At 42.7% G+C, this 26,457-nt stretch overlaps 1 protein-coding gene across 1 annotated transcript in view; it reads right to left on the bottom strand.

Moving 5' to 3' along the window:
- The window catches only part of LOC126416347 (phospholipase A1), a gene marked incomplete at its 5' end in the record, with an annotated part of 318,243 nt that overhangs the window by 32,946 nt on the left and 258,840 nt on the right, over positions 1–26,457 (bottom strand). The window contains one exon of the mRNA XM_050084026.1: positions 16,760–16,951. Coding sequence (XP_049939983.1) covers positions 16,760–16,951 — 192 coding nt within the window. The remainder of the gene's footprint in view (positions 1–16,759; positions 16,952–26,457) is intronic.

Here is a 26,457-nt window from a genome sequence, read left to right as displayed (position 1 = left end):
TCAACGTAGAAGTGTCGAAACCTACGTCAATATATTAAAAAATCATTTGCAACCGGTTGGCTGTGTAATTTCTCCGTTGAAACCCGATTATTATTTTTATTTTTCATTTGTCTACCTATGTCTGTGTAAGATTACTACACGAATGTTTTCCACTGTATATTGAAATAAAGTTGTCTTATCCGTCTACTAACTGTAAGTCTGGCGAATGAATTAAAAGAAATAAAAAGAATAAATGGATGGAAAAATGATTTGAAATTGTTTTCGATGAAATTCCTGTAGTGTATCTCCATTCATAGTCACGTGGTGTTCGGAATTTCTGTGTTTCGGATGTTTCTACAATCGGTATCTTCCAAGGAAAAGCATTAAATCTTCCCGAAGAATAAACATTAGAATAAAATATCAGAACATAGAATTGAAATATAAGAATATGAGAATTAAAAAGAATGTAACCCCTGAAAATACCAAACACACATATATCATATAATAAATGTATGAGAGTTATTGTGAAACCCATTTGTAATTTTACATTTAATATAACGCACTCGTATATCCTAACTTGATATGAAACATTCGTGCAGTAATGTTCTAGGTAATGAGTTAACAGATGAAAAAATAAAATAAAATGAAAAAATAATCGGGTTTCGAACACGGGACGCAAAAGTGAAACGCCGCGATGTCATCAGTTCCGTTGAGCTCAGTACATGCTAAAAGACATCCAAAGTACGTCAAAAACTTTGGTGGTCGTTTTCTCAGGAATGGTCGAATGTCTACGGATAAGCTAGGTCAGGTGTTCGCTTATTTTGGTTCCTCTTCCACTCAGCAAAATTTCTGGGAAATAGGGTTTTGGCACTTGCTGTGTCCTCCTCTTTAGCTCCAGACCCAAGCGTCCAACATCACTGTGTTCTGGTTTCGACCCTTGTCCTCCACAGACGTTCAGACCCCTGATTGAAAGCGTCCACAGGAAGGTTCAAGCCGTCATAAGGGCTAGGGTGGACACACCCACATCAGTGTCCACTAATAGGTGTCGGAATACCTTTGATCCGAAAGCTGACACGGGTGACAATCTGCAACAATACTACACTGAAGAGTCAAAGAAAGTGGTACACCTGCCTAATATCGTGTAGGTTCCTCGCGAGCACGCACAAGTGCCCCAACAAACCGTGGCATGGACTCGACTAATGTCTGAAGCAGTGCTGGAAGTAACTGACACCATGAATCCTGCAGGGCTGTCCATACACCCGTAAGAGTACGAGGGGCTAGAGATCTCTTCTGAACAGCACGTTGCAAGGCGTCCCAGATATGCTCAATAATGTTCATGTCTGGGGAGTTTGGTGGCCAGCGGAAGTATTTAAACTCAGAAGAGTGTTCCTGGAACCTCTCTGTAGCAGTTCTGGACGTTTGGGGTGGCGCACTGTCCTGCTGGAATTGCCCAAGTCCGTCGGAATGTACAATGGACATGAATGGATGCAGGTGATCACACAGGATTCTTATGTACGTGTCACCTGCCAGAGTCGTATCTAGACGTATCAGGGATCCAAACCACTCCAGCTGCACACGCCCCACATCAGCACACTGCCTCCACCAGCTTGAAGGGTCCCTAGTTCTAAAAAGCTTTACACATAATTTCACATCTGTATAAAACTTCTTCTCACCGACATCGCTCAGAAAACGATAAAAGGAAAATGATTATCGCTCAGTACATTTTCGATGATCATGTAGAAAAACTTCAGCATCAGGGGTAACATTTTATTACTTCTTTACAACTAACTCTATTCGCAACTCGTTTTGCGAACAGTCTGCATGTATCACTGAATGTACATGCAAAATAGCATTATTCTACGACATGTGGTTGAGAAGATATGACGTTTCCAGAATAAAATTTTCACTCTGCAGCGAAGTGTGCGGTGGTTTCGAAACTTCCTGGCAGATTAAAAGTGTGTGCCGGACCGAGACTCGAACTCGGGACCGAGTTCGAGTCTCGGTCCGGCACACAATTTTAATCAACCAGGAAGTTTCAAGGTATGACGTCATAAACATCGAGAAGCGACAAAAACTATCTTTTGCTTGTAATGATGTGCAATTCATCTGGACTATAGTCATCCATTGTTTGATAATGAGGACACACAGTGACTTCCAACAAAGCTTATACATAATTAGTTAAGGGCCCAAGCTCGCACAACCCTCAGGGGAACTGCACAGCCACTGGAAGCGTGCATCACGATTTGGCAGCAGAACGTGGTTAAGAGCTGCGTGGTGTGGTACTAGTGGTAGTACAGGGGTTCGAAAAATATTTGGAAACGCCGCGAAAAACGCATGCTTTTACATGATAGCGGATGCTTAAGGACAAATATGTAACACATTAACTTACTTGTAAAGTAACCAGACGTTTGAAGCTGTATTATACATGGGCGTTTGATTCTTTAAATAATGGGAGGTTTACTGCTTGATGTACACTTGGTTACTATGTCACTGTACATTGTTTGTGTTGTCCATATTTTCTATCCATGTTCGCTTAAGATGCTGTTCGTAGTGGGGTGTCCTTGTGCTACTTTGTTGAGTGGTGTGCTGTTGCAGGTCATGTTGAGTGCGCATTTCTTAAGTTAATTTCAATGGGACAAAGTATTTCTACTGGATGATATATGTATATTAGATTACGATTTTCTGATTGGTGTCGCCCTGAGGCTTTATTATTACTGTTGGGCGAGAGCTTATTTTCTATTTTCCTGAATTTTATGTTATTGTGTGTGTGAGGTGTTAAATCATATGGAAAACAGAACGTGAACACGTGGTATGCTTTGTCTTATGCATGTGCATTTGCTATTGTATAGTCCATACTGGTAATAAAATTACAGTTGGTTCAGAGCCCACGCTTGCATGATGCCCAGCGAAAATACACAACCACTCAAAACCTGTACCACGGTTTGGCAGCATGACGTGGTTAGGAGTCGTATTGGTGTGGTACTAATGGTTGTGCAGGGGTTGTACAAAAATGTGCTAACACCACGGGAAATGCATGCTTTTACATGGCTACAGATGTTGGTCGCGCCTCGCCTGCAGGTTGCACTCTTGTGTCTGACCACGAACGACACCCGTGCCATGTCCTCAACATGTTGCGAGAGTCACTCGCGGTCAGGACAGTGATCTGTGTAGCTGTGAGTGCGTTGTGTAGCAGCTGAGTGAATCGAACGTGTGGTGGGTGCTTCCATAACCAAGGGAGCCGAAGCGTTTTGCGTTTCAGGAGGCACCGAATCGAAGACCTATAAAGCAACGAGGGAAACCGGAGAAACAACATCCGCTAAATCACAATGCGGATGAAGATGTGTGTTAATGATCACGATGGACGGTCAACGAAGAGGACGGCAGCTGCAAACGTCGCTGCAGAACTGAATCTCGCACTCGCGAACCTTGTCAGCACCGAAACAACACAAAGAGAACTCCACAAGTAGGGAATTGTAGGACTCCAAAGCCACTCATCAGCGATGCAAATGCCTGTAACAGGAGAACGTGTCCAAAATGCGAACTATGAAGCAATGGAAGAAAGTCATTCGGTCGGATGAGTCTTGTTGCACACTGTTTCCAACCTCTGGCCGAGTATACATCTCAGAAGTGGAACATAGTGGGGGTTCAGTGAAGATTTGGGCATCCATATCGCGGCATGGAGACTCTGCGAGATCGCATTACCGTCAAGGATCATGTAACCACTTTGCCTGCTCAGATCCATCCCATAGTACAATGCTTGTTCCCCAATATTGATTCTGTGTTAAAAGGCGACAGGGCCCCTGTTCACACAGCTCGCATTGTCCTCAGTATCCTTTGAACGTCAACAGTTTTCCTGTACCGTATTACGAACAGTAACGTGTGTAATATTGTGTCCTGCCCGCGACGTAATAATGTACTATTTTCCTTTCCTATCGAAATATCAAAAGTTAAAGATATAATTTAATCTTTGTGCCAATTTCCTGCGCTGCAAGTCAGCGAATATGTACGCCCAGGATAATGAGAACGGCGTAGCATTATCATCTGTATTTTGTCCTATATAAGAATGCGCGCTCGTCTTTTCTTGCTCTCTCTTTAGTCGCGCGCCTTTCCGACAGCATCTTACGCTATCAGACTCCTATATTCTTCCATTTTGTTTCAAATGAACTGAAATTGTGTTCCTGTTAGGAATTCGTTTAGTTGTGCCATTATTATCGGCAATTCGGATTACCGAAATGACTTTACTATGAATATTTTTCTTTCGCTCCATAATCCTGCTGAGATTACTGTAATTTCTACGTGTTTCGCCGAAATACGGCACAGTTTTTTATTTTGATCAAAACTGTGAGATTACTGTTCGAGATGTCAGATATCTGTATAAATAACTTACTTTGTGAAATAATAATTGCTTAATCTGGCATTTCCGCTTTCATTTCACAGTAACGGTTATCAGTCCCCAATTTCTAAAATGTTGTATATTTTGCTTTACTACATTTTTTCTTACGCTGTCAACGCAATACCCACGAAATTAATTTAGGGCTGATCTGAATTTTCTCGCGAGGCGAGAAGACAATTTTCCATTCCCCTGAGATTTTAAGATCGCAAACTAAACGTTTTTCTAGCACGTTAAGAGTCTACCGATCTTCACTTCAAACAATAAAAAAGGTAAAAAAGATTAAGAAAGTGATTTGTGTATGTGAATGAGATATTTAAATTCATTATACTTTTCATCTATTACCGTTCCTCCTGACTAATCAATTATTGATTACACATTCCAAAAACAAAAATAGCTAATTTATTAGTTATACACTCCTGGAAATGGAAAAAAGAACACATTGTGTGTCAGACCCACCATACTTGCTCCGGACACTGCGAGAGGGCTGTACAAGCAATGATCACACGCACGGCACAGCGGACACACCAGGAACCGCGGTATTGGCCGTCGAATGGCGCTAGCTGCGCAGCATTTGTGCACCGCCGCCGTCAGTGTCAGCCAGTTTGCCGTGGCATACGGAGCTCCATCGCAGTCTTTAACACTGGTAGCATGCCGCGACAGCGTGGACGTGAACCGTATGTGCAGTTGACGGACTTTGAGCGAGGGCGTATAGTGGGCATGCGGGTCGCCGGGTGGACGTACCGCCGAATTGCTCAACACGTGGGGCGTGAGGTCTCCACAGTACATCGATGTTGTCGCCAGTGGTCGGCGGAAGGTGCACGTGCCCGTCGACCTGGGACCGGACCGCAGCGACGCACGAATGCACGCCAAGACCGTAGGATCCTACGCAGTGCCGTAGGGGACCGCACCGCCACTTCCCAGCAAATTAGGGACACTGTTGCTCCTGGGGTATCGGCGAGGACCATTCGCAACCGTCTCCATGAAGCTGGGCTACGGTCCCGCACACCGTTAGGCCGTCTTCCGCTCACGCCCCAACATCGTGCAGCCCGCCTCCAGTGGTGTCGCGACAGGCGTGAATGGAGGGACGAATGGAGACGTGTCGTCTTCAGCGATGAGAGTCGCTTCTGCCTTGGTGCCAATGATGGTCGTATGCGTGTTTGGCGCCGTGCAGGTGAGCGCCATAATCAGGACTGCATACGACCGAGGCACACAGGGCCAACACCCGGCATCATGGTGTGGGGAGCGATCTCCTACACTGGCCGTACACCACTGGTGATCGTCGAGGGGACACTGAATAGTGCACGGTACATCCAAACCGTCATCGAACCCATCGTTCTACCATTCCTATACCGGCAAGGGAACTTGATGTTCCAACAGGACAATGCACGTCCGCATGTATCCCGTGCCACCCAACGTGCTCTAGAAGGTGTAAGTCAACTACCCTGGCCAACAAGATCTCCGGATCTGTCCCCCATTGAGCATGTTTGGGACTGGATGAAGCGTCGTCTCACGCGGTCTGCACGTCCAGCACGAACGCTGGTCCAACTGAGGCGCCAGGTGGAAATGGCATGGCAAGCCGTTCCACAGGACTACATCCAGCATCTCTACGATCGTCTCCATGGGAGAATAGCAGCCTGCATTGCTGCGAAAGGTGGATATACACTGTACTAGTGCCGACATTGTGCATGCTCTGTTGCCTGTGTCTATGTGCCTGTGGTTCTGTCAGTGTGATCATGTGATGTATCTGACCCCAGGAATGTGTCAATAAAGTTTCCCCTTCCTGGGACAATGAATTCACGGTGTTCTTATTTCAATTTCCAGGAGTGTATATCATTATTTATTATTATTATTATTATTATTATTATTATTATACGTGTTGTGTTTTTTTTGTTTGCGGTTTTTGTCTACCCATTCTATTAGGGTAGTGTTACTTTAGTTCATTGTACTTGCGCTCTTGTTTCTGAAAGGCAAAGGTCTCAGATTCGGTTCCTGATCTGATACATAGTTTTAATCTGCCCGGAATTTTCAAATCAGTCTACTCTTTGCTGCAGACTGAAAATCCATTCTGAGAACAATCGCCTAGGCTGTAGCTAAGCCATGTCCCCTCAGTATCCGTTCTTCCAGAAGTGCCAGTCCCGCAAGGTATTGTGAAGTTTGGGAGATAGGAGGCGACATGCTGTCGGAAGTAAAGTACTATGGACTGGACGTGAATCGTGCTTGGGTAGCTCAGTCAGTGTAACACTTACCCGTTAAAGGCGAAGATCCCAGGTTCGAATGCCGGTCCGGATCACAGTTTTAATCTGGTAGAACGTTTAAAACCGGCGGACACTCCGATGCAGAGTGAAACTGCATTGTGGAATACTGTATCACGTGGGAATGAGATAGTGGTCTCACGGTCTCCAGATATTCAAATCCCAAAATTAGTACACAAATTAGCAGTCTGAATAGTTTTGTTATTTGCTCTAACCAAGTCGTCTAAGGTGCACGGTTCACCCAACTTTCGGCATATTAGCAAGTGGGATGGACTTTGTAGTTCGTCGTATTCACAGTGTTCATCAGTGGTGATGTGGCACCACTGTTTCAAGCAACGGGATGCGACAGTCCTTCGGCGACTGAGGGCAGACACGCGAAATTCGGAAAAGTTTGCAATGAAAAGTAGAGCTCGCTACGATTTTGCTTTTCGTGCATGTTGCTTAATATGTTGTTGCGTATGAAATTTAGCTAACATATTGAATATTTCTTTAAACTGTCACCAAAATAAAGAAAACTGATCTGATGTAGCGCACTCATTTGCAATCGCACCGCACCAGCCATAAAGTCAGAGTGAAATATCCACAATACTCGTCATATTTCATAAACGGTTTAAGATATCGAAATGAGATTTTGGCAAATGATAGCATGCAAAGAGGAGAGTATTTTACCATATCGTTAATATGTAAAACTTCATTATCTATCGTGTTATTCCAATAACTAGACTTTTTTTGGTGAAAGAATGTAATTTTTAAGGGCCATCGATAGCTAGTGAAACGAGAAACCCTATGGACTTTGGACCACGATATGTGAAGACCTTACTTTTTTTTTGTACTGAGGATATGCTTTTTCATGAGCTACTGACTTTACTTTTCCTCAGTTCTTCATTTAATAAACTACTGTTTCAGAATTCTGTCGCAATTGTGTCTTCACAACATGTTAGTGAGGTGAGACTGTCTAAACTCCACTCTGTTTTGGGCAAAAGTAGCAAATTTTGACGTGAAAACCAGAAAAATTCTAGGTTTTACTCAAAATTCGCCACTCATGACGGTTCTCTGGAAGTTACAAACGGTCAGGCGAAAATAAATCGCTGCATTTTCGGCGGAATTCTTTTTAGACACTAGAGGTGACAGTAGACCTTTCTGAGTAGTCACCGTGCAAGTATGGGCGTGGAGGGGCCCCACTCAATATCTATATATATAAAACAAAGCCGGGTTTGTTACAACACTTATAACTCGAGATCTGCTGGACCAATTTTCATGGTTTTTGATTTGTTGGATTTGTCTCCGCCCCGAATAGCAGAATACATCTTAAAAATAATGAAAAATTGACGAATAAAAATTTTCATGGTTTTTGATTTGTTGGATTTGTCTCCGCCCCGAATAGCAGAATACATCTTAAAAATAATGAAAAATTGACGAATACTTGAAAAATGCGTTATTTTCCCTAAAAGTTCTTTAGTTTCGGAGCTGTCAAATTTTTTTGTCAAAATCTGTAAGTAATGATTGACATTTATGCATGCGTTCATAAACTATTTAAAATGGATGAATAAACTATTATGTGTTTTTTTTAAAAAAAAGATTGAAAAATATTACGCGTGCGTTCAGAAATGCGTAATGAATACTTAATCATTTCAATAAATGCTCATTTGTTTATTACATGTCAAACATTTGTTGTCCAGTCCTGTCAAATACTGTAACAACTATTTATGTGTGCGTTCAGAAATTTATTTTGTGTAAAATGTCTCGAAAGTTCAGGTAGGTACTGTTATATTTGTTTGTTTTAGACATTAATTTGTGTAAATTATTTATTAAATTAATTACAGATTTATTCTACAGGTTAACAAAAGTGTAAATGTCTTTTCATAGGTTGTCTATGATTTTTCTTGATAAGCTGTTGTCTATGTCTCGATTGTTTTATGTGGTTTTGTGCGAGTGCATATTCAGTATTACTATTAATAAAAATGCCGCGTCCTAGAAGATCTAATCTTTCCCAGCGGAGCCGTAATGCAATTAGGCAACGGAATATCGCGAGTCAATTATCTGACGAAGAACGAGAAATTGCCAGAGAAGATCGCCGCGTTAGGATGGAGCAAAGAAGGGCCTTAATTCGTGCTTCTCAAACACAAGAGCTAAGAGAGGCAGCCCGTGAAACGGCTAGATTAGAAACGAGAAATCGTCGAGCTTATCGTACAGATGAACAGAGGAATAATCTTCGAAGTGCAAGAAGAAATGGCTCAAGTATTGATTTGAATCCAGCAGTGTTTCGATATGATTGCACCATCGACTACAGCTTGCATCGTTTAGTTTGCATTGGTCCAATGGACGTTGTTTGCCAGCATTGTGGCGCATTGAAGTTTGCTGGTGAAACGCCTAGTTTGTGCTGCCTTAGTGGTAAAGTGACATTGCCATTAGTGGTCCCGCCACCAGAGCCATTGCGTTCCCTGCTTTATGGCGAAACACTAGAATCACGACATTTTCTAGCGAACACTCAAAAATACAATGTCTGTTTCCAAATGACTTCATTTGGGGCGGAAATTATCGAAGAACACGGATATAATACGACATTTACGTTAAAAACTTTATTTTCTATGATTGTAAAAAAAATTTGGAATGTAGTTTGTTAGATTTCTGTATTTGTCTCTAAAATAAAAATGGTATGTTATTATTTGAAAAAAAAGTGTTTGTAAATCTAACTATAACTATGGCTTCGAATTTACAGATTCAAGGCCAGATTTGCCATCGCATTGGATCATTGCAACCCATTGAAGGTGCACAGCAGAAATTCTTGCAAATATACTTCATGGGCAATATGGAAGAACAACTTGACCGGCGTCAAGGGATCAACACAGCTACGAAAGGAGCAATTCTCCAAGATTTGCAGCAAATGCTTCATGAACATCATGCATTGGTCAGGCTGTTCAAGACTGCTTTAGAGCGCATGCCAAGTGATGACTATAAAGTTGTAATCAGAGCAGATAAAAGACCAGCTGGAACACATGAACGCACATTTAATGCTCCAACAATCGATGAAGTGGCAATCCTGATTGTTGGTGAAAACTTGGAAACACGTGATATTGTGCTTACACGACGCAATACTGGGCAACTACAAAGAATATATGAAACACACCATTCATATGACGCCTTACAATACCCGCTGATGTTTTGGCAAGGAGACGATGGATATCACTTTAATATCAAAATGATTAATCCATTGAATGGTAAGATCAATATCATTGTTTTCATTTTAACTTGATATACATTTTATTCTGTTTGCTTTTGGTACACAAAAAAAGTTGTCACTCCTAATTTAGTAGAGAGTAGCTGTAAGAGTAATTAACCTATTAGGGGTTCTAAAATACAATTTTTACTGAATTTGTTTCAGGTGAGGAAACTACCAAGGAGGTTAGTTCGATGAATTATTACGCATATCGTTTGATGATTCGTGAAAATTCTGACAATTATTTGTTGCGATTTCGTCGACTGCTTCAACAATACTGCGTTGACATGTACGTTAAAATCGAAACGGAGCGCCTGACTTTCATCCGGTTGAATCAAGCTAAATTGCGTTCGGAAGAGTATATTCATTTACGCGATGCAATAAGCACAGAAGGAGATTCAGAAAATGTTGGCCGATTGACTATTTTACCAGCGACATACACAGGTAGCCCGCGTCATATGCATGAATATGCGCAAGATGCAATGACATATGTTCGTCATTATGGTCGGCCAGATCTATTCATTACATTTACATGTAATCCGAAATGGATGGAAATTATTCGATTGCTGCTTCCCGGACAAACATCAAGTGATCGACACGACATCACCGCACGGGTTTTCAAGCAAAAAATTCGGTCACTAATAAATTACATTGTTAAGCAACACGTCTTTGGGATTACTCGATGCTGGATGTATTCAGTCGAATGGCAAAAACGAGGCCTACCGCATGCTCACATTCTAATTTGGTTAGTAGACAGAATTCGGCCAGATCAAATAGATGACATCATATGTGCGGAGATTCCCGCTCCTGAAACCGATCCAGACCTACATGATGTCGTAATCACGAATATGATTCATGGACCATGTGGCACTATCAACAGCCAATCACCGTGCATGGTCGACGGCAAGTGTTCCAAACGGTATCCGCGAAAATTCACGGCAGAGACCATTACGGGCAACGATGGTTATCCATTGTATCGGCGTCGATCGCCCGATGATAATGGTAGAACTATCACCACTAAAGTGAAAGGAAACGATTTCATAGTTGACAACAGTTGGATTGTTCCATATTCGCCACTTCTTTCCAAAACATTCAAGGCACATTGTAATGTTGAGTATTGCAATTCGGTCAAATCTATTAAATACATTTGCAAATATGTCACGAAAGGGAGCGACATGGCGGTTTTTGGTATCCAAACATCCAATATCAACGATGAAATCACGCGCTATCAAGTTGGTAGATATGTGAACTGCAATGAAGCAATTTGGTGTATATTCTCATTCCCTATTCACGAACGTTATCCCACTGTTGTACATTTGGGGGTGCATCTAGAGAACGGTCAGAGAGTATATTTCACAGCGTCGAATGCTGCTCAACGTCCCGAAACACCTCCAGCGACAACACTGACCAGTTTCTTTGCGATTTGTCAAAACGATCCGTTCGCACGAACGTTGCATTACTCGGAAATGTCACGTTATTACACTTGGAACGCTACATCGAAGAAATTTCAACGTCGGAAGCAAGGCGATGCAGTTCCTGGTCATCCAAATATGCATTCTGCTGATGCTCTTGGTCGTATTTACACAGTTCATCCGAAGAATGATGAATGTTTCTATTTGCGGTTGTTGCTGGTACATGTTCGAGGGCCAACATCATTTGAATCACTACGAACTGTTAATGGTATAGTGTGCCCCACATTTCGTGCAGCATGTCAAGAGCTGAATTTGCTTGAAAACGATACTCATTTGGGACACGACAATCGCTGAAGCAATTATTTCTGCATCTCCAAGTCAGATATGCACATTATTTGCTATCATCATTTCGACATGCTTCCTATCGAACCCACGTGACCTGTGGAACAAATACAAAGATAACATGTCGGAAGACATTTTATATCGAATTCGTGTCAGCTCAAGAAATCGCGATCTTGAGGCGAATGAGGAGATGCATAACCAGGCTTTGCTCTTGATCGAAGATATGTGTTACCTCATGTGCGGCAGTTTGTTAGTTAGGTTAGGAATGCCAGCGCCAGATCGCGGAATGAATGACGCATTTAATAGAGAATTGGAACGTGAACGTGAATACCATCCACATGAACTAATCCAATCAGTTCAAACGAATATACCACTGTTGAATCCTAAGCAGAAGGAAGTCTATGATACACTGATTAATGCAATTGATGATGGAAATGGTGGCTTATTTTTTTTGGATGCCCCCGCTGGAACTGGGAAGACATTCCTCATGTCATTGATTTTGGCCACTGTACGTGCGAGATCCGAAATTGTGGTAGCAATTGCTTCTTCTGGAGTAGCGGCCACATTGTTAGACGGATGCCGTACGGCTCACTCAGCGTTAAAATTGCCATTAAACCTTCAAACTGCTGAACAACCGACATGTAACATTTCGAAACACTCCGCAATGGCCAAAGTTTTAGTAGCATCAAAAATCATCATATGGGTCGAATGCACAATGACGCACAAACGCGCATTGGAAGCACTAGACCGAACATTAAAAGATCTGCGCAATGACTCGAGATGTTTTGGTGGTTCAATGATTTTATTATCTGGCGATTTCCGACAAACACTACCAGTAATTCCAAGATCTACTGCTGCCGACGAAATAAACGCTTGCCTCAAAGCATCAAATCTGTGGCGATATGTAAACAAACTTCAACTGTCTGTAAATATGAGAGTTGCATTGTTGAACGATCTGTCTGCTGACGATTTCTCGAAGCAATTGCTGACTATCGGTAATGGCCGTGTTCCTGTTGACGAATCGAGCGGTTTGATTTCATTTCCTCCAAATTTTTGCAATTTCGTCTCATCAAAAGACGAGCTTATCAACAAAGTATTTCCGGATATCATTGCTAACCACAAAAATACTAAATGGTTAAATGAGCGAGCAATTTTGGCGGCTAAAAATAAAGATGTAGATGACCTCAATTTTATAATTCAAAATCAAATCGTAGGTACTCTGTATTCATTCAAATCTATCGACTGTGTAACAAACGAAGAAGAAGCCACTAATTATCCAACTGAATTTTTGAACTCCTTGGATGTGCCTGGTTTACAACCGCACAATTTACAACTGAAGGTTGGCTCGGTAGTCATCATGCTTAGAAATTTAAACCAACCAAAACTGTGCAATGGAACGCGTTTGGTGATAAGAAAACTGATGAGCAATGTGATTCACGCGTCGATACTTCAAGGAAAATTTAAAGATGAGGAAGTTCTTATTCCAAGGATTCCGATGATCCCAACAGATATGCCCTTTGAGTTTAAACGAATTCAATTCCCGATTCGTCTTGCCTTCGCCATGACGATCAACAAATCACAGGGCCAATCCTTGACTATTTGTGGCCTCAATCTAGAAAATGCGTGTTTTTCTCATGGTCAATTGTACGTGGCATGCTCACGTGTCGGCAAACCATCCGCATTATTTGTTCTTGCGCCTGACCAAAAAACAAAGAATGTCGTTTACCACAAGGTGCTTGAATGAAAATCCGATTAATGAATTAATCAGAGTGTATCCCAACCTGCACAACATAGTTTTCAATGATTTTTTTCTGACATGTGTTTGAAATACTTAATTATTATTATTTTTTTAATTTTTATTCTCATTCTGTATGTATTCATCATCATTCATCAAAATAAAATACTTTTATATTTCTATCTATATTAATATTATTTTCTATCATTGTATTGCGTTCATCAAAGCCTAAATTAGTTCAGCTAAAAGGTAACACGACATTCATTGACTGTTAGGCGGTACGAAGTTCGCCGGGTCAGCTAGTCTACAATAAATGGGAGCGTAGGCTTCAGTTTAGAATGGCACTTCCCCTACAGCGCTCTGATCGACCACCCACCGCGGCATTTTGCGCGCACTGTTAACACTAGGCCGTCCGGCGACACCACAGTGGCGTCGTCTGCAGAGTATCGCTCACTGGCCGGCGACAGCACGTCACTATCTTCTGCATTGTGTTGGTGTTTTGTTTAGGTAACAATAAGTTACACGCGTCAACAAGTGCTTTGTTTTTATAAGTACTTGTGCCCTTTCATAATGGCGGACGAAAGAGACAATAGGATTATTTACGATGAATGCGCGGACGTCTTGTGTGACGTTCCGGACGACTTGGCCGATTGGGAAGAAGACAATGGATATCAAAAAAATGGAAGTGAAGCAGAATCGTAGGAAGAATTCGGCGAACGCTACGATTGCCAACTGATTCGGCTGAATCAGAAGAAGAAGACAGTGCACATGGTCAGACTTTGATATACAGAGGACCAACAATAAATTTGAAGGATCCCCAGGTTCCAAACATACGTCCCAAATATACACAGAGCGTCGTGGATATCGTACAATTATATATTGGGAACGATCTATTTGAATATATTAGCAACGAAACCAAAAAATACTACAGTCAACATTACAATAGAAAGAAACTGGATTTAAAAAATGCCAAATTTGTCGACGTTACGGGACCCGAACTTAGAAAATGGTTTGGGCTTGCTATCCTTATGGGAACTGTAAGAAAATTAAGGATCAATGATTACTGCTCAACGAACCCGTTGATAGACACTGCGATATTTCGTAAAACGATGTCCCGCACCCGATGTAGACAAATATTATCATTTTTATATTTTTCCGACAGCAACAATAAACTCGATAATGGCTTCAAATGGCTCTGAGCACTATGCGACTTAACTTCTGAGGTCATCAGTCGCCTAGAACTTAGAACTAAGTAAACCTAACTAACCTAAGGACATCACACACATCCATGCCCGAGGCAGGATTCGAACCTGTGACCGTAGCGGTCGCTCGGCTCCAGACTGTAGCGCCTAGAACCGCACGGCCACTCCGGCCGGAAACTCGATAATGGAGACCGGCTTGTCAAAGTGCAATTCGAAATTGATTATTTTTTCCAAATCGTTTAAAGAAACGTTTAATGCAAGTCAAAACATCTCAATTGATGAAGGAATGATACCGTGGCGTGGACGGTTAAATTTTAAAGTTCACAATCCGTCGAAAATTGCGAAATACGGCATACTCATTCGGATGCTGTGTGATTGGAGTACGGGATACATTTCCTCATTCAAGATGTATTCCGGCGCTGGACAGCTTTTAGCAGAAGCAGTGACGGAACTATTGACACCTTCTGATGGAAAGTGGCATGACCTTTGCATGGATAACTATTATAGCAGTGTACGAGGGGAGACCGAAAGGAAAACGGACTCAGAGGGCGCTGTCACTCGTAGACGTAGTGCAGGGTTCTCACGCTAGATGGTGTAAGTAGGGACCTTCATGAAACAGCTGTGCAGACGGCGTCAGTGTAGAGCTGAACGTGCAACTGTGGTGTTGTGTTTCTCTGACTGTTGGCGGGTTACCTCTGCGAAGTCGTTATGACAACTTTAAAAGAACAAAGAGCGTGTGTGAAATTTTGTTTCCTGCGTAAAAACCTGCAACGGAGACACACCAAATGCTTCAGGAAGTTTTCCAGGGGGACGCTATGAGCCGCACACAGCTTTTCGAGTGGTTTGGGCTCTTTAAACGCGGTGAGATGTGTGTTGAAGACCAAGCTCGTTCTGGACGCCCTTCAACGTCGCGAAATGGGGAGAACATTGAAAAGATCCGCTAAAAGATCAACGAGGATCGTCGCCAAACGATCTACCAAATTTCAGCAGAGACAGGAATCAGTTGGAGCTCGTGCCAGTGGAATTTTGAGTGAGGATTTGCATATGAGACGTGTTGCTGCTAAATTTGTTACGCGCCTTCTCACACAGGAGCAAAAACCCATCCGCATGAATGTGTGTCAGGACTTGAAAACAGAGATTGCACGTGATCCAAACACCTTGAACAAAGTCGTTACAGGGGTTGAGAGTTGGTGTTAGGGGTATGAGCCAGAAACCGAGCAAGCGTCAAGCCAGTGGAGGACTCCCAACTCTCCCAGACCAAAACCAGCAAGGCAAGTGAGGTCAAATGTGAAGACGATGATCATTGTCTTTTTTGATGTTCGTGGAATTGTGCATCGGGCATTCGTACCCCCTGGCCAGACTGTTAACCAGCACTTTTACTTGGATGTTTTAAGGCGTCTGCGAGAGGATTGTGAGGAGGACACGCCGGGAACTTTGGCGATCAGGTGACTGGTTTCTGCACCACGACAACGCTCCAGCACACACGGCCTTACGAGTGACCCACTATTTGGCATCTCAGACGTGGTCTGTCGCTCCTACGCTCTGTATTCGCCGGACCTAGCCCCGTGCGACTTTTTCCTATTTCCACGAATGAAAAAAACGCTAAAAGGGGAGCGTTGTGACGACGTGGAGGCGGTAAAAACAACTTCGCAAAGGGCACTGGACAATATCAAACTTGAAGAGTTCCAAACATGCTTCCAACAGTGGGAAAAGAGACTTGACAAGTGCATCGTATGTAATAGAGAGTATTTTGAAGGTGACTGAAGTAATTTTGTAAAAAGGTTCATCAATAAATTTTTTATGACAACAATCCGGTTCCTTTGGGTGCCCCCTCCTACAACTTGCAGAGAAGTTACTTGAAAAGAAAACTAGAGTTTGTGGAACGATACGGCAAAATAGAGGATTTCCGGAAAATTAAAGGGCGCAAAAGTCAATGTGTTTGAAGCTTGTCATCAATGGAAAGGTGACAAGCGGCTGGCGACAAGCCAAGTAATCCGACTTAGCACTGCCGGCGCCAAGCGAATAAATTTGTACGAGACGTGCGGACGGCAAAGTGTTAATCTGACTCGATGTTGTAATAAGTCAAATAACATCAGATACCCTCTCTACCTGTGAATTTCCATTTCGTTTCCTCCTCCTTTTCTGAGTGCTTCACGTTTTTTCCTGTATGTGTATATTGGGGCGTTCACAGGAACGCTTGCCTCGGGACGCAGGGCTGCATACTCACGGAGGCGGTGGCCCTTGCAGCCGGGCTGCTCGGCGCCGCCGTTGACGCAGAAGTCGAGGTGTCCCGTCGGCGCCGCCTCGCCCAGCGCCCCTGCGTTGGTGTGCACCACCTGCACGACGCGCGCGTCGTCCCTCGTCAGCCGGAACGCCGCGTCCCCGAACCGGTCCAGCAGCGGCCGCGCCGGGTCCAGCCCTGCGCACACACAAGCCGCACCCCGCTCTCACACAGAGGCACAACAGCACACGCAAACACTACGAGGACTGACTACAGTACTAAACTAGGCTACAATGTTTCCATTCGTCTCCCATTCCGTAGGGTGTGTACCCTGACGGAAAAAGGTGCAACAGCCTCAAGTACTGTGTTCAGTGTCACCAGAGTATGTACCTATTGAGGGGTTGTAGTAGAAGTGATTCAGCGGCCACGGTCATCGACGACAAAATAGCCCTCCGGGGGCCTGTCTGTGTGCAGAGAGTTTAGATGTGATCAGTATTCTGGTGTTCAATGAAAGCTTTCACGACCGGATGTTTCAGCTGCTGAGAATTCTTCCGAGTTGTATGGCCGTGGTCCATGGAACTCTTCTACCCCTGACGTTTCGTCCAAAGCTACGTTGGACATCTTCGGAGGTGCCCCTGGTTATGCTGAGTCTTGCCGACTGACGAGTCGAACGTCGAATAGCAGCCTAAATACCGTGGAATGTGGGCGTGGTCTGGATTTCAAGTGATAGCAGAGATAAAGCTTGTCAAGGATAAAATATAACTGTCGATCATAGTACGTCAAAGATAAAAACTTCTCATCGAATCTGTAGCGCCACTGTCCATATATCGCTCACTTTCATAGCTTCTTCTTTTCTGTTAAAATTATCCCCATGTTCCTATATTTCGATGGCTTCTCTATATAGCCGTGAATAATTGTTCGTCACAGAACATAAAACTTCAGTTTCCGAAAATTTCAGTACGTGATCACCCGACTGAAGAGCATGTTCTGCCATGGCTGACTTGTCTGTTTTCCCTAGGAGGTAGGAACACGGAAAAAGTGTCACCCCTGCTTGGTATCGAGTATTTCATCTCTATACTGACGCTTTTTGCTTGATATTTTTCAGCTGATACTTTAACTCACATCAGTACTATATAGCAGGTACCGTATCTAATGATGTTAATAATTATTCATCGCATCTTTATGATCAGAACTGTGGAATGAGCTTTTATTTGGCAACACCTGTGTTATCACTATGCGCCAGTGCTTTAGAGGAACTGGAAGAAACAAAGGTTTTATTCCTCCAGTCATATAAGCTATTCACTGAATACCTGAAGATTCCGAGTGTTTATTTTCAACGGCAGGCAGCACGCTGTCAAAGTTGCCTAACGGATTCTGTAGGAAACGACAGGATTAAATATTGTTTTTCGGTGACTCTGCGGAAGAAGAAAGACAATTTTAAATAAAATTTAATTTATTTACTTTTGGGTACTATTCAGTTGCTTTTCTGATAATCTCTTCTACAGCTTCATTTTTCAAATTCCAAATTTTTAAAAATTTCAGTCTGTAATAAAATAAAAAATTGCTTGATTTAATACTTTTTTTTTCATGTTAAACTTGAGAAAATCGAGAATCTTTATTATAGAATGATTTTAAAAAAACAGGGATGGAGAGATTGAAGTATCTATTTACTTTACCAAACCTTTAACACGGGACACGATCCCAGTTGCAGATTACAGATCTAAGGACTTACAGAAGTAAGAAACTTGATTTTCAATATTTCAAACGTTTACTGACCAAATTTAAAAAATTTAAATGCTGTCATACTCTATTCATTAACAGCTAAGAGGGAATGCTGAAAAGTATTGTCCCGAACTTTTTGTGTGAAAACTCTTAAGGCTTTTTAAATATAACATTGTTAACATTCAACATCTTTATTCTTCACGTCTTCATATCTGAAAACTTTTGCCGCTAAAAGGCTCCGAATTGTATCGTGTAACACGGCGGTGTGTAACGTAACTGGGTCGGTGTGTGAGAAACTGCGTGCTGTAATCGAGTTTCAAATTCGAAGAGTTCGTCCACACACGGAACACCCTCTCCTTCAGCAAGACAATGCCACTCAACACACGAGCGCTGCCACACTTGCAACAAGCCGACGCCTGGGGTTCACCGTCGCCGGTGTCCGCCCCCGGCAGCTGAGTGGTCAGAGCGACAGACTGTCAATCCTAAGGGCCCAGGTTCGATTCCCGGCAGGGTCGGAGATTTTCTCCGCTCAGGGACTGGGTGTTGCGTTGTCCTAATCATCATCCTTTCATCCCCATCGTCGCGAAAGTCGCCGAAGTGGCGTCAAATCGAAAGACTTGCACCCGGCGAACGGTCTAGCCGACGCGAGGTCCTAGTCACACGACTGTCGTCGATCATTCTTCATAAAGCCCAATCCAATTTTCATGTGTTTCCAAAACTTAAAGAGCACTTTCGAGCGCTTCAGTTTGATGGTGATAAAGCAGAGGTGAGGTTGTGTTTCTGTCAACAAAGTCAAACGTTCTTCAGCGACGGTATCAACAAACTGGTCTGTCGTTGAGAGAAATGTGTTCGTCGCCATGGTGAGAAATAAAGTAGACATGAAGAACAGAACGGTAGTAACTTTTGTTTCATTTAACAAGCTTTGAGAGTTTTCACATAAAAAATTCGGAGGCATTACTTTTCAGTACGCCATCGTATAATCATATGTTAAAGGTGTGATATTTTCACTCTGCAGCGGAGAGTGCGCTGATATGAAACTTCCTGGCAGATTCAAACTGAGTGCCGGACCGAGACTCGAACTCGGGACCTTTGCCTTTCGCGGGCAAGTGCTCTACCACTGAGCTACCCAAGCACGACTCACGCCCCGTCCTCACAGCTTTACTTCTGCCAGTACCTCGTCTCCTACCTTCCAAACTTAACAGAAGCTCTCCTGCGAACCTTGCAGAAGAAGCACTCCTGAAAGAAAGGATATTGTGGAGACATGGCTTAGCCACAGCCTGGGGGATGTTTCCAGAATATTTTCACTCTTTTCTTTCTTTCAGGAGTGCTAGTTCTGCAAGGTTCGCAGGAGAGCTTCTGTAAAGTTTGGAAGATAGGAGACGAGGTACTGGGGGGAGTAAAGCTGTGAGGACGGGGCGTGAGTCGTGCTTGGATAGCTCAGTGGTAGAGTACTTGCCCGCGAAAGGCAAAGGTCCCGAGTTCGAGTCTCGGTCCGGCACTCAGTTTTAATCTGCCAGGAAGTTTCATATGTTAAAGGTTTTTATGTAGTAAAATTCCAAGATCAGGCATGACGTTTTACCGTATGACTTATCTAGTAGTAACTCTACTCGCGATACAATTTGCAGACAGTATCTGTTCCGGCGTAAAGGCAAGCGCCGGCACGCCGGTCGGGAACATTAGCGCCCTCGAAACGAACAGGACATAACCGCCGCTCCTGACCGGCCGCGGCTAACAGTGCTACGACCTCCACAGCGGCATCAAGAATAGGCACTAGTATAGCAGCGACTTACGAACTGTATTACTTCTCTTTTATTACGAATCGTATATACTGAAGATACACATGATTGTAATTTCTCAAAGTTAAGTATTCTCATTTAATTTTCTGTAATAAAACTCATTAATCCGATTTGCTTGAATTGTTGTCTAGCTATCCGAGAAGACATCCCATGTTTGACGAGTGGGCAGGATAAAACAGTATCAACATGTACCACTGAATCCACCTAAAAAATTATATCAGAGACAAATAGTTCAGGAAATACGATGTTTTGTTCATGAGAGTTCGATTCTTTAAAGAAATGTGGTGGTATTGTACTGGTCTATTCCATTCTTTTTGTGAAAAATCAGTACTGATAGCTCAAATTATTGATTCTTTACTTTTGAAACTGATATGAGTACCGATACATCTAACTCGAGGCGACTAAACATATAAGTTAAAATGGTGCAAATGCCTCTGAGCACTACGGGACTTAACTTCTGAGGTCATCAGTCCCCTATAACTTAGAACTACTTAAACCTAACTAACCTAAGGACATCACATACATCCATGCCCGAGGTAGGATTCGAATGTCCGACCGGAGCGGTCGCGCTGTTCCAGACTGTAGCGCCTAGAACCACTCGGCCACTCCGGCCAGTCATATAAGTTCCTTTGGGGTCAGTTGGTACAGTCTTCCGGAGGTTGGCCAGCGGCAGTGTGATGGGAATTCGTGGACACTGAAGGTGTAGAACATGTGACTCATATTGTAACATATCATTTCCCGACTGCGCCCATTTGCTCCTCCTATAGTTATTGTCTAGAACAGGGTCAGTTTCTGGGGAAAGAAGGCTTTTTTCAGCCTGGAGTTGATGGAGCTGTCTATCCTAAACTGGTAGTGGTCTGAGAATATGAGATATGGAACATATCTAGTAAAGAGACTACCTACACTACGCTTGTCCGTCTTCTTTTGCAGTACTGCTGCGTGATGTGGGATCCTTACCAGATACGATTAACAAATTACATCGCGAAAGTTCAAAAAAGAGCTGCACATTTTGTATTATCGCGAAACACGGAAGAGAGTGTCACTGACATGATACGGGATTCGGGGTGGACGCCATTAAAACAAATGCATTTTTCGTTCCGGCGGAATCTTCTCACAAAATTTCAATCATCTATTTTCTCCTCCGAATGTGAAAATATATTGCTGACACCGACTTGCATACGGAGAAACGATCTACACAATAAAATAATGGGAATCACAGCTCGCACGGAAAGATATAGGGATTCGTTTTTTCCGCGCGCTGTTCGAGTTTGGAATAATCGAAAATTATTGTGAAGTTGGTTCGATGAACGCTCTGCCAGGCACTTAAGTGTGATTTGCAGAATATCTATGTAGATGTAGATGTAGACCATCTGAAGGTCGAGTGACTTCTAACTGATGGCCACTGTGTTCCACTGCAGACAAACTTCTAAAGCTGCTGGCAGAAAGCAGCACCTTACAGAAGCCCTTTGAGTGGGATTACGAATAGGCCAATGTGAATACCTGCACTCTGCTCCTGATTCTCAATGGCTGAAAGGCCAAATAATTCGTACGAGTTTAGGAGTTCGAGACATCGTGGAGTCGACCGACAGCCTTTGCACGTTGTGAAGTCGTGTGCTCTCTGGCGCCAAGGTGGTGTTTTGTAGAGTGTTCCAGAAGACGAAATACGATGATCCTTGGGGATCGACCACATTATTTCTTGGAGTGTGGAAAACTGAGTCTTCGGGTTGAACTGTCCGCTGTTCCAGGCAGGTGTTGCCTCTAAATAGGCATGCAGGTGCTCGATAGGCACAGCGCTTACATCAAATAACGGAGCCAGTAACTACACTACTGGCCATTAAAATTGCTACACCAAACAAAAATGCAGATAATAAACGGGTGTTCATTGGACAAATATATTATACTAGAACTGACATGTTTTTACATTTTCACGCAATTTGGGTGCATAGATCCTCAGAAATCAGTACCCAGAACAACCACCTCTGGCAGTAATAACGACCTTGATACGCCTGGGCATTGAGTCAAACAGAGCTTGGATGGCGTGTACAGGTACAGCTGCCCATGCAGCTTCAACACGATACCACAGTTCATCAGCAGTAGTGACTGGCGTATTGTGACGAGCCAGTTGCTCGGCTACCATTGACCAGACATTTTCAGTTGGTGAGAGATCTGGAGAATATGCTGGCCAGGGCAGCAGTCGAACGTTTTCTGTATCCAGAAAGGCCCGTACAGGACCTGCAACATGCGGTCGTGCATTATCCTGCTGAAATGTTGGGTTTCGCAGTGATCGAATGAAGGGTCGAGCCACGGGTCGTAACACATCTGAAATGTAACGTCCACTGTTCAAAGTGCCGTCAATGCGAACAAGAGCTGACCGAGACGTGTAACCAATGGCACTCCATACTATCACGCCGGGTGATACGCTGGTGTGGCTTCCAATGTGCGTTCACCGCGATGTCGCAAAACACGGATGCGACCATCATGATGCTGTAAACAGAACCTGGATTCATCCGAAAAAATGATGTTTTGTCATTCGTGCACCCAGGTTCGTCGTTGAGTACACCATCGCAGGCGCTCCTGTCTGTAAATCAGCGTCAAGGGTAACCGCAGCCATGGTCTCCGAGCTGATAGTCGATGCTGCTGCAAACGTCGTCGAACTGTTCGTGCAGATGGTTGTTGTCTTGCAAACGACCCCATCTGTTGACTCAGGGATCGAGACGTGGCTGCACGATCCGTTACAGCCATGCGGATAAGATGCCCGTCATCTCGACTGCCAGTGATTCGAGGCCGTTGGGATCCAGCACGGCGTCCGTATTACCCTCCTGAACCCACCGATTTCATATTCTGCTAACAGTCATTGGATCTCAACCAACGCGGGCAGCAATGTCGCGATACGATAAACCGCAATTGCGATAGGCTACAATCCGTCCGTTATAAAGTCGGAAACGTGATGGTACGCATTTCTCCTCCTTACACGAGGCATCACAACAACGTTTCACCAGGCAACGCCTGTCAACTGGTGTTTGTGTGTGAGAAATCGGTTGGAAACTTTCCTCATGTCAGCATGTTGTAGGTGTCGCCACCGGCGCCAACCTTGTGTGAATGCTCTGAAAAGCTAATCATTTGCATATCACAGCATCTTCTTCCTGTCGGTTAAATTTCGCGTCGGTAGCACGTCATCTTCGTGGTGTAGCAATTTTAATGGTCAGAAATGTAGTTGGACGGTTGTGTCTAGTAAACAATATGGACTTGGCGACGTTTAGTAAAAGCAAATAAATTATGTTTGTTTCTGTGGTAATTTTAGGGTAATGTTTACGTGTGACTTCTTGTGAAGGAACCACCACAGCTAAACCAAAACCAGGAATACCTCATGTACTGATAGTGAGGGACCATTGAACACTGCGGAGGATGGTTGTAAAAAAATCAATAGCGTCTTCCAAAGTGCTACTGGAAGTGTTATATTAAAGGAGGAAAAAAAATTGTTTTCAATCCAGAACACTGTTCTCCACAACACTGCCCCTATAGACATGGCCAAATTAGGATTAGTTCCATAATTACTGTTATTCCATAGATCTTTGAAAGGAGTAAATGTAATGCACGGAATCGAACCATTCCTTATTAATGAAATTAGTACTGTAACTGCAATTAATTTGTTACGCGTACTCAAAATAAATCTGTAAATGGAACAGATCGAAGACAAAAAACGAAACCTGACGTACATGGCGAAAAGAACTGCCATAACGGAATAATATAAATTGCAATTGGAAAAGAAAGAGACCATTGCAAGTGAGCAAGGAAGTCTTACATATTAATTTAAACACAATCTATGGAGAAATCTGGCCATGACGGGGAATACAAGATATAAGCATCTACTGCAAATAGCAGTGGAAATTTATCACTTGTTGGACTACTCATAGAAATTAATGGACCGAAGGACGTTCACTGTGTTAAACGACACATGAGCAATCTGTTGGTAAAGATCGATTCACATTTGGATCAGCTTAAAAAGGATGATTACTAACAACCGAATGCCCATTTTCGGAATTTAAAACTGACAAAATAACTAAATTTAATGGGCAATTTTTTAAAAAAAAATTGGAAACTTTCAACTCTGTACAGAAATTCCGCAAGAATTTGAAGGAAAGACTTGGTGGCGTACACCCACGAAAATATGGTATCCTTTAGCGATAGTGCAATGCAGGAAACGAACGGAAAAATTGAAATCCTCGAATGCTTTCCACTGGAAGAATTGCAGGAAAGGACAGAGCTAACTGTTAAAGCAATAAAAGATATTTTTACAGAAAAAAATTAGAATATTAGAATTCGAGAACATAACTTCTTTGTATTTAACAAAATTACTGGTTGGAAAAAGAAGTAGATGGTTCGGATGTAGGTTTAAATTATAAGTTAAAAATGGATCTAATATTATTAAAGCAACACGAAACAAAAATAAAGAGAGGGTTGTTTACTGCGTGTAAAGGTATAAGCAAAAATTAATAAAAGTTTTTGCACGAGACAATTTGTCTTATTTGCTACCCTACGAAAAATCCTAAGAAATCTCTTATTTACGATTACCTTCATGTGTGCGTTTTGCATGGGACAAGTGGGTTGCTGGGTGATCTCGAAATGTATCTGAAACTAGGTAGCTGGAAGAGTAGGAATCCTTGTTTCGTACCTACATGAAAATTCCTAAATAAATACACCATGTTCTGCCACTTGGACTTTTTTTTTCAATTTCACGCAGTTTAATCACGTCTAGTGTAATAACATAGTGTTAGACTTACCTCGGGCAGGCAAGTTTGATAGTGACATCATACTTTGCCGATCATATTGAGCTATAAAATATTTTCATTAAGATAAGGTCGGCATACATATAGAGAAGACCATCTTGGTAGTGATAAAGATAATTAATTGGGCAATAAAATAAATTCTAAACAAAAACTAACATTTCCTAGGATAACAACACAGAGTCACAAATTTGATCCTAAATAAGCAGAATAACAGCCCAAGCGGCGTACTGGGAGGGGTGAGGGAGGGGTGGCAGGTGCAGTTGCTTTACATGACGGTCATAAATCATTGCGCCCATATTCCCTTTGCTGCAGTAATATCAATGTGTTTAACCCTTTCAGACCCTCTGGTTACAATTGTCTACATTAACTTTTACCGAGTCTTAGCTGCAGTAGAAATATTTTTTCCCGATGGAAACCTGAGGTACACGTTTTTGAATGTTCAACATTTTCATCATGCACAAGTGCTACCAACTGTTCGGTATCACTACGAAACTACCATAAAATCAACATAGAAGTGCGCAGCAGCTCGTGATCACCAGAATACATGGACGTGACTGGTTCGCTATATTCCACTGTACAATTGAATATTGTTTTTGCTATTTTGCATGGTAACTATTGAATGAACATTTTACTATTTATTGCAATAGAAAGTATTTCGTAATTAGTTATTTTAGTCTATAAAATGAAACCACGTGTACAAAGTATGTTTTCAAGAAAGGTATATACCGGGTGATCAAAAAGTCAGTATAAATTTGAAAACTTAATAAACCACGGAATAATGTAGATAGAGAGTTACAAATTGACACACATGCTTGGGATGAGATTAGGTTTTATTAGAACCAAAAAAAGAAAGTATTGCTCGACTCGTGAAATATCTCTTGCGCGCGTCGTTTGGTGATGATCGTGTGCTCAGCCGCCACTTTCGTCATGCTTGGCCTCCCAGGTCCCCAGACCTCAGTCCGTGCGATTATTGGATTTGGGGTTACCTGAAGTCGCAAGTGTATCGTGATCGACCGACATCTCTAGGGATGCTGAAAGACAACATCCGACGCCAATGCCTCACCATAACTCCGGACATGCTTTACAGTGCTGTTTACAACATTATTCCTCGACTGCAGCTATTGTTGAGGAATGATGGTGGACATATTGAGCATTTCCTGTAAAGAACATCATCTTTGCTTTGTCTTACTTTGTTATGCTAATTATTGCTATTCTGATCAGATGAAGCGCCATCTGTCGGACAGTTTTTGAACGTTTGTATTTTTTTGGCTCTAATAAAACCCCATGTCATTCGAAGCATGTGTGTCAACTTGTAGCTCTCTATCTACATTATTCCGTGATTTACTCAGTTTTCAAATTTATACTGACTTTTTGATCACCCAGTACTTTTGTATGAATC

Source organism: Schistocerca serialis, chromosome 8 (assembly GCF_023864345.2).
Source record: "Schistocerca serialis cubense isolate TAMUIC-IGC-003099 chromosome 8, iqSchSeri2.2, whole genome shotgun sequence".
Lineage (NCBI taxonomy): Eukaryota > Metazoa > Arthropoda > Insecta > Orthoptera > Acrididae > Schistocerca > Schistocerca serialis.
The sequence above is the reverse complement of the archived record's forward strand: the minus strand, read 5'-3'. Positions and strand labels throughout refer to the sequence as shown.